General features: G+C 33.2%; 1 protein-coding gene across 3 annotated transcripts; it reads left to right on the top strand.

The window, feature by feature from the left end:
• The first annotated feature begins 1,949 nt into the window (after positions 1-1,949).
• Positions 1,950-10,988, top strand: LOC134277611 (uncharacterized). 3 transcript variants are annotated; one of them, XM_062759936.1, is made up of 15 exons: positions 1,950-2,204; positions 3,355-3,936; positions 4,752-4,881; positions 5,854-6,141; positions 6,289-6,504; positions 6,620-6,700; positions 6,805-7,470; positions 7,572-7,676; positions 7,790-7,900; positions 8,029-8,156; positions 8,325-8,435; positions 9,146-9,227; positions 9,462-9,502; positions 9,893-9,976; positions 10,418-10,988. In XM_062759936.1, the coding sequence occupies exons 2-15, from the start codon at positions 3,364-3,366 to the stop codon at positions 10,496-10,498; spliced, it is 2,697 nt and encodes an 898-aa protein (XP_062615920.1). In that variant the 5' UTR covers positions 1,950-2,204; positions 3,355-3,363; the 3' UTR covers positions 10,499-10,988. The 3 variants fall into 3 exon arrangements, with proteins under 3 accessions (XP_062615920.1, XP_062615922.1, XP_062615921.1); XM_062759938.1 differs by lacking the exon at positions 1,950-2,204 and adding an exon at positions 3,006-3,167; XM_062759937.1 differs by lacking the exon at positions 1,950-2,204 and having other exon boundaries at positions 3,179-3,936.
• The last annotated feature ends 2,825 nt before the right edge of the window (positions 10,989-13,813 follow it).

The following is a 13,813-nucleotide window of genomic DNA, read 5'->3' on the forward strand; positions in this document are numbered from 1 at the left end:
ACAATATGTCATGCATGTAATACACTAAAATGTAATATTTTCAAAGTGATGTAAGTGTTTGTTTCTATTATTATCGATAATAAGGTTTCTATAATATCCATTCTTTTACTGGCGCCCTTTTTTTATATTAAATGACTAAAAATTCCTGTATTTTTGTGTTCACTTTCAATATAATTTCTTAGAATATATTAATTTCACTAAGAATTCAGTGAAAGAATCATGTACATTGTGTTGTTAATTAGATTTTATGCATCGTCCATTTTATTTGACGTAAAAATAGCTACAGCTCCAAGAAAAGTGAAATACTTAAAATTTTTAACAATCGACCTCATTCGACTCCAACTGAAGACTTTTTTTTAACTCTGTATTTACGGAAATCCATGCTTTAAAAGGAATTTTTATTTTGCTACAAATGTATGATATATTTTATTTATTTATCTATTTATTTATTTCAGATTTTTGTGTCACTTCTATTCATTACTTGATGTAATAATTCACTGCTTCATGAAAATCATACAGCATTTTCATTGAAGTCTTGAGATGTGTCATTTAATCAATGAAACATGTTATTGAACTTCCATACCGTGTTCACAAGTTCACCATGCTGCTATTTAAATTCCTTATTTTAAATAGTTTGTGATTATGCAGGCGTAGTCGTGTGGATACTTCGTACACATAAAAATAATAAAATTGAAAAAACCCGCGGGTAACCGCTCGTCTCTACTGACGCAGCCCTGCATTTTTACACCCGCATACCATTGATAAACGATCTTACTGATTGTTAAAACAATGAATGTATTCATTATAACGAAGAAAGGGAAAGATCTGGTGTGAGAAAGAGAGAGAGAGAGTGAGAGAGAGAAAGAAACTTACATGTACATGTTTACGTAAGTGCCTTTTTGTCGGAACTGTTTTTGCCTTTTTAACTTAGCGCAAAACGTTTAATACAAGGGGCGAAGGTTACTTTTGTTATGTTCCCCAAACGAAGTTGGGGAACATATTGTTTTTGTTTGTTTTTTAAATTAATTTAACGGTTAACTTAAACTAACTTTTTTTACTTTTCATCGCATTTTTGCAACGATTTGTTTTTTTTTCTAATTTTGCCATATTCATTTATTTTTTTCTGATTTAAAAATTATTGGAACAACTGAGAGAAGGATTGAAGTATGAAGAAAACAGCGTATAAATTTTTTTGTTTCTCAACACTTTTTTTTAAATATGAATGAATTTCACATGTAATTTAATTTTTTAAAACAAAATCTGCAATTTAATACTCATTTTAAACCTCACAATGAAAATTTTATCATATGTTTCATAAATGCAAACTACAAATAAAAATGATGAAATTTTCTTGATGTCTCATTCTTTTTTATCCCTTTATTTCATTCCTTCACGATATACAGTGTACCGGTATTACATGTGATCATCACATACATATAGAATGTTATTCCAATATGTCACGAGGACAAAGCATGATTATAAAGTGAATTTCAAAAAAAAAAAATCGTATATCTTCTTCCCTCATACCCCAGGAGATATCTTTTCTCACGTCTTTAACTGTTCCTGGTTCATGCTAATATCACATTTCCCCGTGTTAATTACATTTCTAATGATGATCAATTTCCTATTGATGATGGTCACAGGAGCATTAGCTTACGTTAATCAAGGATGAACGCGGGACTTTAAATCGTGTTTAAATCATTTCATTTTCAACGCGTACGGGTTTTTCCGAAACTTATTTTGAAAATAAAATTTTATGTTTCATAAAATATTTTATATACAATCTTTTTTACATTGTTTGACAAAGATAAAATTACAGTTGTTCTTCATATTATGGGATTTATTATTATTAGTGGAAAAGTTGTGAATATAAATAGAGTATGTAAAGTTGGCAAAATTTCAACATTATCCAGCATTGTCTATAAATAACCTATATAAATGTTTACGTATTCGGTTAAAATTATACTAGATCGGCGAACGGACTTGGGTTTTCCCATGCCTTTACCTGGTTGATATAAATAGAATTTTAAGCCAGGTATTGGATTAAAACAAGGAAGTTTTATTCTTAAGAGTGGATTTCTAGACAGATGAGACAAAACATTGTGTATGTTCAATCGGAACGGATGTGTGTGGACAGTTAAAAAAATATATACAAGGATTCTCATCAAGACGAGAAAAATTAACTCAATTGTGAATCGAAATAGGTAAGTGTCTGTTGTTACGGTGCAGTTTACTTAATACCTTTCAGTTTTTAGGATATTAAAACTTTCTAAACGTCTACTAGGATGCAACTTCAGGTGTGCATTTTAAATGTACATATTGATGACTATTAAACGTATTAAATGAAAGAATTAGAATGAAACAATGCCATTGTGTTTTTCCATTACCCCTCCCCAATCTCCCTTCATCTTCCCAAATCTTGAAATTATAAACATCAGGTAACATTTCTGCAGAAAAAAATATTAGTCTAAGGAGATGAGATTTTTGCACTTCTAATATATTGGATCTTATAAATAGTCTCTTTTTGAGGGATTTAAACAACTTGAATTGCGTTCTTAAGAACAATTAACACAAAGGTTTCATATATATTTTTTATTCACGTAACTGTTTGTTTAATATAAAGAGACGAAATACGCATTGAACCAAGCCTTTCCCTCATTGTGTCTACTAGCATGTAAAAGATAAATCATGCTGTAAGAATTTAAAACTACATTAAGTAAATTTCCAGCAGATCAATAAGAGATAAATTCAACGAAGCGAGAAACCATGACCGTCTATGGTTTGGTCAGAGGGGGGTCATAAATGACCGCAATCATCCAGCATGTAATAATATTGTAGTGCGATCTCCTAGATAAAAACAAATATTAATGGAGTTGTCTGTGAACAGTCATAATAACGAGATACTTATATGGAGGGATGCGTAAGAAGGATGGGACTTATAAATTGTTTCGCCAACTCTCAATGAGCCTTTATTATTCAGAGTCTCCATAAGTATGTTACATATATATACTACTTTAGTCTTCACATGTGTACATCTTTAATTATGTATTATTTAGGTAGGTGTGTGGATGAGATACAAACTAACTTTAAGCTTTAATGTTATCGAGAGATACTTTGAAAAACTTCCCCCTAGTTGATTTAATTATCAATGGACCCCTTTACAAAATGCCAGATCTTGCTCGCTTGAATTTCCTGCAGAGCAGGAATTATTTCGATATTCTATATGTATATGTGTATATATTTTTCACTACGCTACAGATGAATCATTGTTAGAGTCACGAGAAGACAGTAAATGTGTGTGTGTGATTTGTGAATTCATGTTTGGATTTAAGTTGTGTTTTATTCTTACTATAGATATGCACCATGATTGAAGCGGTGGCACTATATTTTGTGTCGGAAGACTGTGGCCCATGGGCAAATTTCCTGAAGACAAAATTGGGAGAAAAAGCATACGACATTCGTGTCCAAGATATTGAGGCTTCTAGTGTATCAGAAGATCGAGAAAACTTTAAAGCTAACATAATCTTGGTGAGCCCAGCTTTTCTGGAGTTGCCAACTTTTGAACATTATTGCTCGTTTTCGGACAAACAATCATTGGTTGTGTTGCTTGGAGTTGATGAACAAGAGTTTGAAGAAACCATAAAATCAAAAGGAGCTGAAAACATCTTGGGATTTCCTTTATTTGAAACCGAGGCAAACGAGAGTTCAGTGAGATGTCTATTGGTAGAAATTATAGATCTTTATGAAAGAAATGTTGCTCTTGAGGAACTTGTGCAGCCCCATCCCATCCCTGGTCATTTGTCAAAGACGAGAGAAAGTGACAATAGTTTTGATAGTGAATGCGATTATTATGACTATCCCCCGCCCCCCAGACTACTACCTAACCTTCAATTACCCTCGGCAAACGAACTGCAAAAGTTCATCTACAGCGAGAAGGTAAATCTTATAGATAACACGATAGATTATATTTCTTTAATGGAATCTGTATTAGAAGCTAATGGTGGATTAAGAGGTGGCTGCTTGTGGAGGGGGTGTAACAAATTTTGTTACAAAAATATACATATAAGGATTAAGAAATCAATTTGTTGTAATAGAGTATTGCATTTATTATAAGAGATTCTGGATCCACCACTAAAAGCTTTCAACTTTAAATCTGTCTACACAAAATTATTCGTTATAATTATATGGGTTAAAGAAAGGTTAAAAAAAACAAGAATTTTATCGTTGGACTCATCAATATTTGATTCAAACCCAAGTTTGATGCAAACCAATTTTTGATTCAAACATAAGAGTAACATGTTGCAATGATCCGATGTAACAATTTGCACCAATTGCACTTAAATAATTGAACGTTGTGCGAACGAAGTTGTATCGACTTATTTGACTATATGTTGGATAAACTTTTACTCTGTGTTTAAAAAAGGGATAAGGTATGATTTCCTACTTTTATATGAACAATTTACACTCCCTAACTGATAGTCAGATTAGATTGCTCAAAGATTCGTTTTTAGCGTGTCAGATTGAATTCTTGTAAATTATTGCACAATTAGCAAAATTTAAAACTTGAATATGACCAAAAGTTGATTTTTTTTTATTTAATTGAATAATAAGTGCGTGTTATTTTAATATTATTAGTTGTGTGTTAAATCAAATAACGTTATCATATTTTGCTTTATTTTTGTTTACTTGCCTAATTTTGTTTACTTAACTTTATTTACCTAACTTTACTTTTTCCCTTTTATTTCCTCAAGGACAGCAAACTATATCTACTTATGGAAAGAAAAGACGAGGAAAATATTCTCGTACAGGACGAAAATAGACCTGATACTTGCGTTCAAAGCAAATACCTGGGCAAAGCTTTATATGAAGCTTCCTTAACAGGTACAGGACCAATTGGCAATTTTACCTTATCAACATCTCAGGTTTTCGTGCAACAGAAAGCAGACATGCCTTAGTAGACAGCATGATTATCTAATTAAAACAAGTGCAACACTAACACGAAAGAGGAAGAAAAGCAAAAAAGATGAAAATGTATTGGAAGAATGTGTAAAGATATCTTAAAAACTAGCATTTAACCTGTATTTGACACTACACGAAGTAAAGGAAAATATTTTCTGTATTGGGTTTCCCTTGCACTAAGATTAAGCTGGTACTGAAATCTAATAATGAATGACACATTATAACCTTTCATGCCCGACTGAAAGTGACCGGTTTGGGTTGAAAAGGTTTATTCGTGATGAACAATACCAACCTTATTTTTTCTTATCGCTTTTTCTTCCCCTCAAATACTTCCGCATTGAGTCAGCCCCTGTGGAAGTTAATAAAAAATACACAAGGTCACATTGGTAGACGTCGAAACAATAGTATGATGTATGTAAAAAATGAACGAATTTACAAAATTAAATTGCGCAGTATTGTTAAAGGAGAATGAGGCCCTTTATATAAAACCACCTGTTATCTTTCAATGATGCCAACATTATATACTACTACTACTTCTTCTTTGTGAAAAACTTTGCGCTCTATTGACTGAAAGATGATATTTGAAATTGAATAAAGTGCTGTTTATTTTAAATCATTTATTGAACAATCACTTAAACTGCCACGATCGATGTTTAAATGCTTATAAATTTCTATAAAGTATAGGTTGAAACTTGATATAATAGGTAAAAATACACATGGTTTCTTTTAAAAAAAAAATCCAAAAGAATTATGAGCACTACTGCCCTGATATCTTATTCTAAACTCCTTTAAAAAATACCTTTAATATTTTTAAAATAATGTATTTAATATTTTAAATATCTTTAATTTTTTTTTCAATTTTGTATGCTAATGACATTTTTTTCTCAAATACAGATGATTTCGATAAGACACATGGCCTCAAAATAGTGACAACAAAGAGGAGGAATGTAGAGACAATTCGAATTGAACCGTCATCTAAATCAGCATCACGTGATAAACTTTCTCAAATTCAGCAGCTGCTCAATGAGGAGTTAGAACCATTAACGGTTCTATGCAAAGCTTTAAGACTGCCTGAAATATCACGCTCTTGTCTCGACTCGTTTTTGGCGGAAAAGTGTTCGAACTTTAAAATGTTTGATACCCTGAAGAGTTTGTCTTTAGAAGAAAATCTTGGTGAAAAACGTAAGAATATTCACATTTAATGAAAAAAAAATCATTTACATAGTTAATCTTTTATAAAAATTAAAATTAGATTATAAAAATTACCTTTAATCCTTGTGATGCCTTCCACTAACTCGAATATTGAAATTTCTAGAACTATGTTTGCAGATTTGGAAGGAAGCAATTGGCCCACGTTGTTGCATTTTGGTGCTGAGTTTGGACTAAATTCGTTTTGTGATGAACTATTACGGGTTCCAGGGATGGACAAACTTTGTCACGTGACCAATGCTCAGGACGAGGCACCTGGTCAGTTGGCTCGAAATCGCGGCTTCCTACAATTAGCTGAAAAACTGGACATGCTTACCGTAACCCAAAGAGATAAGCGTTAGTGCCTGCTTAAAAATAGCTTGCTGTCATTTCAAAGCTTGTTCAAGTGCTGAAATTAATCACTTACCAAAGATAATAAGGATAGAATGTAAAATACCTTCTTTTTTTGTAGGAAACTCGCCAGCAAATAAGGATAGCGGCATTAGTGACATGCACACTTCTGCCTATAGTCAAGTTTCTGATACAAGTTCGTGTGAGTGAAAAAAAAAAATTATCAAGTTTAAATTTATTTTTTTAAAACATAAATGTAATTTTATTTGATACATGCTAATATTTTTGTTATTTTTTTCTAATTAGATGCTCCCTCGCATCGAGCAGTCGATAGTCTATTGGAGGACGAAACGTATCAAATGCCTCCTCCGACACCCCACCAACACCCTCAGCAATATTACATAAATTCCAACCCGATATCGAAAACATCAGAATCCCCGCCCCCACCTCCCCCAAAGATTAAAAACTCGCCGCTGCCTTGTCGACCTCCACCTGCCATAGAAAGAATGTCTATAGACTCTATGACTTCCATAGACTCTAGGACTTCCGTGGATTCTAGAACTACCATAGATTCAGTAACGACCGTAGACTCAAGCACTACCTTGGACTCCTCAAGCATCTCGCCGAATTCACGAAATTCCATTCAATCTTGCTCGTCTTCCGGAAGTGACGCTACAATAGCAGACTATGTTGACATGGCCTCGACTTCATCTTCTTACATGGACATGAGCTCAGTGCAGAGAACCAATAGTAGAACACTGTCTAAACCTCCTGCAGTTCTTCCCAAGCCGAGGTCGTCTGATTCCAGTTCAGGGTACGGCGTTACGTCCGATGAATCGTCAGATAGGGGATCAGAGTACATGCCGATGAGTGAGGTACCTCCTCATATCAAGCCACCTCATCCAGAATCTACACTACACAAGCAGGTGTCTGCAGAAGATGACTATATGAGTCCCAGCGAAGCCAAGACAGGTGAGGTTTTTTTCTGGATTTCTACTTATTAAGTATTTGACTAATAAAGGTATATGGGTTTAGCTTTATGTTAATATTTTTTTAATTTTCCATCCTTTCAGGTCCCAAACATCATCCAACCTCATTACCACTAGCAGAATCTCATAAGTTTCATCCAACATCTAACATAAAACGCGAGGTTTCAGACCATTGGTCTATTCCACCTGGTGAGTTTTCCTTTTTTGATCCAATATTTTCTTACAAATTATACAGATAACTAATTACACGATGCCAAGAGAGCTAAGAAATAAAGTAATAAAATGTTGATCTTTTATAACAGAAATTCCAGAGCATCAAACCAAAAGGTCTGGAGATCCTGCCTTACCCCTTTCACATCAAAACAGAAGCATGTCAGAGGGGGATAATCGGTCTCATTTTGCGGGACGCATAGGTATTTCCGTTCACGTGATGTTTCTTTTGTCCTTGACCTATTTTTGTATTGTTTTGGATTTTAGCTTTGAATCAAATACAATGTTGACGATGACAAAATTTAATATATCTATAATCTTCTATGTCAAGGGTCTCCTTTGTCACCGAGCACGCCGGAAACAGTGTTTGAGAAAGGTCACCCAGTGCTTCATCGACAAGGAAGGGACAGAAGCGCTAGTGCTTCCCGGAAGGGTAGCTCAGATGATGATATGGCGATGGTAATTTGCTTCATCTTGATACTTATACAAAACTCTCTAACACTTTACTACTTTTTTTGCTTAAATGCATATTTTATAGTGTTTAGTTTTTGGTTTTTATTGCATGAAAATAAATTGAATTTATTGTCAGCTTAAATTTTAAAGTTCACTTCTCCTTTGATCTTGAAGAACCAGCGTCAGCAGTCTAAGGGATTCTTCAGTAAGCTGAAAAATAAAATGGGAGGAGGAAGAAAAATGTCATGTCCACCAGAAGCAATAAAAGAAAGTCTAGATCAATATGTAAGTTACACTTCAGTGGGTCAGACATTAATTGAGAGATGGCTTTAATTTACAGGCCAAAATCGCATTGAGACAAGCAAAGAGGTGCTCGATTAATTAGAAAGTAAGAGCTAGCAAATACTGAGATAAATAAAAAGAGATTTAACTTACTGCTCATTGGAACAAACAGAAGAATGAAGAGTTAAAATAATAAACTGCTGAGAGTCAAAATCGATTATTTGTTACCAATCGTTAGGCTTTTGTTTCATACTGATTTTAAATATGGGATGTCCTGTCTACCTTATCAATACATATGGTTCATTTAAACAATAAAATGCTTTCTTTGTTATTACTGGAATTAACGGAAGCAGCTGTTGCAGAAAAAATACATAACCCGCGTTATTTTAGCGACAAAATTGAAATTTTGAAAAAAATTGTTTAATTTGTATTATAACTTCAAAAGAATAACAAAAAAAAATGTTTCATCTGTTGGGAAGTTTAAAAGCATTGAAGGAACTGCACGGAAAAAAATATCTGTTACAAACTGTCGATCATTATTTAACAATCTCTATAGAGATGCAAATGTGTCCATGTCAGAAACCTAATTATATATTGCTTATCTGTTATTAGTTTTAAAAAATCCCAGCTAATTTATGTCTCTCTAAGCCTAAGCTGTTTATTTAGTAGAGATGATAAGTATGCTATCATAATTGTGTTCTTCCTTATTTTAGCATAAGAGAAATCAACAACAATTAAAGTCCAGACCCTCAGAGGAAAACAGGGACTCTAATATTAGTACTTCTAGCTCTTCCAGTAAGTACTGTCTCACCGAGATAATCAAGTGCATCAAAGTTGTTTTTACTTTTATCATTAATTTGATTTATTATTAAGTATAATCAATAATTATGACTCATTTTTTTTTCGAATTCGATTGCCGATCAAGATATATTTTGTGTTAGCTAGTATAAATCTTAATTTAAAAGCAAGTAAAATGATGCTTTGAATTTTAAACTAAATTGTTAATTGTTCCAATTTTCATTTTCTTAGGTCATGAAGGTCAAAATCCAGATGAAAATGTTACTGGAGAGGTATGTTTCAATATATTCAATATTTCTAGAAACACTATGTTCAAAATATATGTATTTTTATCTAAAAAGAAAGTCCGGTTTCTCTATGTCAGTCAATTTTTCTTTTTAAATTATGTCAAGGAAATGCAATTGTGGAAATTCTAAAACAAAACATGATCGCTTTCCTTAAAAATTCCCAAACAGGGTTAAACACAGATTACGTGTGACTAAAATTTGCTGTCTTTGCAGTACATGAGTTATATATAAAAATTCTGTTTCCTTCACTTCCAAGAAAACAATAGCTTTGAAAACAAAAAAAATTACGTCTCATTTAATTACATAATATTCTGTTGTGTAAAGATTAGACATTAAAGTTTTTCAGAATGTAATCAAAATTAACATTCATTTTAGGATCAGCCTGATGAGCCAGTTAGACAGAGAAAGCCCAAGAAAACACTCTTTGGAGGAAAAAATAAAGACAATAGAAACGATGTGGTGAGAACATTTTGGCATCTTTTTTTCCAACACTTCACAACTTATTCAAGCATTGTAAGCATGTCTTCCCCAATAAGGAAAGAACAAAAAATGGATTGAGAGCAGTAACGACAAGACTATGCACCTTTATTCCCCCCCCTCCCCATTTTTTAAGAGAAATCACAATGAGAGATAAGAAAAAGCCTTTTTTGTCTTTTTGAGAGTAGACAAATACAGATATCTCAGATACCGGAAACAATTTGATATTTATCTCAGTAGGATTAGATTTACTTCCTCTTCCGGTACATTAATTAAACTTCCTGGATATAAATACATTTCGTAGTGTTAATCAGAACACACAAGAAAGGACTGTAACTTACAAACTTCATTACTATTATTATTATTATGATTATATAGTCAAGGAAAGTTGAGTTACAACGTAAACTTTTCTGTTCATTTCAGAGGAGAAAATCAGTGAGAATTGATAAAATGAAGAAGGACAAAAATCTACAATTGTTGGAACTTCCTACAAAAAGAAAATAACATACAGTCATTCTACAAATCTCAAAAAGTGCAATATTTTTACAAACAACATTTTGCAATTTTAAAAAAGACATTTTTGTCTATATTTATACTTTTTTAAAATGTAAATATGCAATGCATGCAGAAATGAGTCAATTTGTTTAGTATTTGTCTAATTATTTTTACTTGTACATATGTTGTAAATTTCATTCATTCTGTCTGTTTATGTCCATATCGATTTTTTGTCTTTTTTCTACAACGCATTAACTTTTGCAGTATTCATGACAACGTTTTAATGATTAATTGCATTACCCCATTTACATGTGAATTCAGTCATTTTTTTTATTTTCTGTGACATTTTTTGAGAGTTGTAATTAGTAATAATGTACATACGTTCATGTTTGAAAAATCAAATGCAAATACTACTTAAAAGTGATATTGTTGCAGGAGGCTTGCAACACATGTGTTACTGTTATTTTAATCTTAATAATAAAAACTGTTACGAAAACAATCTCATACGTCTTAAGTTTTCCTCCTCAATGGCATTTCAAAATTAATGAAAACAAGGAAAAGTTTAAAAAAAAAAAAGATCTATATGTAGGGTTTAATAGATTTTTTTGGCAAATATTCACAAGCTAGGGTCCTTCCCGTACATATGTTCTATAGCGCGGGCACTTAACGTAAGCAAGTAAACAAGCAACAAAAGGGAAAATGCCTTATTTAGAAGGGAGTCACTAGTAAATAAGATATACGTATATTTGTAAAAGTTGTTGTTCAGCCTATGAAATTTATATTTACATTTACAGCAACTTCCTGCATTAGTTTTGATGATGTTTATGAAGATAAAACTGAGAATAAATGTTGACCAACACTTACATGTATATGAAAGGTAGATACTACAGATGTAGTATATTCATTACATGAGGCCTCATGTAAAGTATATTCATTACATGAGGCCTTATGTAAAGTATATTCATTACATGAGGCCCCGTGGGGATCCGGGTTAGAATAGGTCCTTAATACGGTTTGTTCCCATCTCGCCTTAACTGTAAAATTTAGCATTCCCATTTCGCCTTAGTAAGATCTCAGGTGAATTAAGGTGATGAAGATTTAATATATTTAGCATAAAGTATTTTGGGTATTAGACATATTATTTCATTCACAGTATTCATAAATTCCCAATAATTGTCAAATTCAATCTAAAAATTTTCATCATTTAAGTTTTTATATCAACTTAGCAATATTTACAAATACTAAAATTCCCATTTCGCCTTAGTACTTTTTAACTTTTTCTTACCTGTATTTAACAGTTAAGGCGAAATGGGAACACACCCCTTAATACCCCCTTGCTTGTCGTAAAAGGCGACTAAATGGGGCGGTCCTTCGGATGAGACCGTATAAACCGAGGCCCCATGTCACAGCAGGTGTGGCACGATAAAGATCCCTCCCGGGGCTCAAGGGCCGTAAATGCCGAGCATAGGCCTAAATTTGCAGCCCTTCACCGGCAATGTGACGTCTCCATATCAGTGAAATATTCTGGAGAGGGACGTTAAACAGTATACAATCCATCAACCATTACATGAGTAAATGAAAAAAAATATCTAGTTTTTACGTCAAATCTTTCAATTCAATATCAGTAGTTTATAAAACTAGGGGGGGAGAGAAGAAATGAGAGAGCAGAAAAGGGGGGAAGGTATACTAAGAATTACACTGTAGGCGAAGAAGGATCGAGGGGGTTAAAATGAGAGAAGAGAAGGGGGTATATAATGAAGAAAAGGAAGATTTAGGGAGAAATAAGACATAAATATTAGGGAGGGACATATATTAAATAATTTAATAAGAAGAAAAAGGGCGGAGATATGATGAAAGAGTCAAAGAGAAATATAACGGGAGAAGAAGAGGTTTGAAAATATTATTGGAGAGAAAAGAAGAAGGGAGATATAACAGATCTTATTTCAACGCCAGAACTGGTAAATGCCACTTTTTCAATACAATACTATGCACTGTAATTATAAATGGGTTTAAATTCAATATCTACGGAGAATTTAAAAATCATTGAACAGCTTCGTGGGTGAGATTAAATTTAAAATGAATTTAAGTTGTCAATACCCTAAACATATCTAGTTGGGGGATACCCCCAATAATTATGTATTTATTTATAAAAGCAAGAAAAACCCAGACCAAAAAATATACTGGCCTCCTTCTTTTTAAGAGCGTATACCCCTTGTACTATATGTTAATATAGAGTCCCTTTTATCTGTTGTGGAAAAAACAGGTTTCTGCGCCAATATTTACTATAGCGCTTCTCCATAGTGCCTTCCTGGCGGTAACTAGGCGGCGCAGAGAATGACGTCATCATTTGAGAAAAAAGTGCAACAACATCGGCAAAAACAACCTCATCATGCACCAAAATCAACATTAACACCAAACACCAACATCACTACATCATATGCATGTACCATAAATATCAACACCACAATCAGCAAGAAATAAAATACTAAAAACAGCAACGAAAACGACAAGCACCTCTAACTACAACTTCACCATGCACCACCAAGATCGCCACACCATGCACAAACACCAAGAAACATCACTACCATGCACAACCACAAAAATCAACAATACATTAAGCACTGCCACAAACACAACAACATGGAGAAAGTGTGTCGTTGTCGCTGGTGGTGATCGTAGTAGTCATGTTGTTTTCGTTGGTGCTGTTGTTGATGATGGTTAGTGCATGATCATTTTTTTGGTTTGTAGTGGCGGTAGTGATGTTGGTGGTGTATGGTGATTCTGTTGCTGTTGTTGTTAGTGGTAGTTACGTTTTTGTTATTGATGTTGTCGTTATTTTTGTTTTGTTGTTGTTGCTGAAGGTGTTGTTGCTGTTCGTATTGGTGTTTGCAACCATGCCATGTCAACTGTTATGTGATTGATAAGTTCTAGTAAATTCTGGTCACTTTATTTTCAAATGGTGACGTCATTCTCTGGGCCTCCTGTCAGGGATTCGCTATGGGGAGGCCCTTAAATAAAAACTGGTACAGAACTCTGGTTTTTTCTACTACTGTTGATAACGCATGATGCCAGATTGACTTGGACACCATCAGAAATCAGAAACCACGGACTACTCAACATGTATCCGAGTTAAAATATCTGTAGAAAAAAATACATATATGATTCAATCATTAATTACACTTATTCATTGATTGATTTTAAGAGAGTATTTGTGATTTTTTTTGTGATCGGAGTCAAGTTCATCTCATAATCAAGTATTACACCGAAGGGTATAAAAATACCGTATATAAATTCAAAAGAAAAAAGAACTGTATTGCTGACTTG

This window comes from Saccostrea cucullata, unplaced genomic scaffold (assembly GCF_032062105.1).
Source record: "Saccostrea cucullata isolate Sc308-1 unplaced genomic scaffold, CSIRO_AGI_Scuc_v1 ctg92, whole genome shotgun sequence".
NCBI lineage: Eukaryota > Metazoa > Mollusca > Bivalvia > Ostreida > Ostreidae > Saccostrea > Saccostrea cuccullata.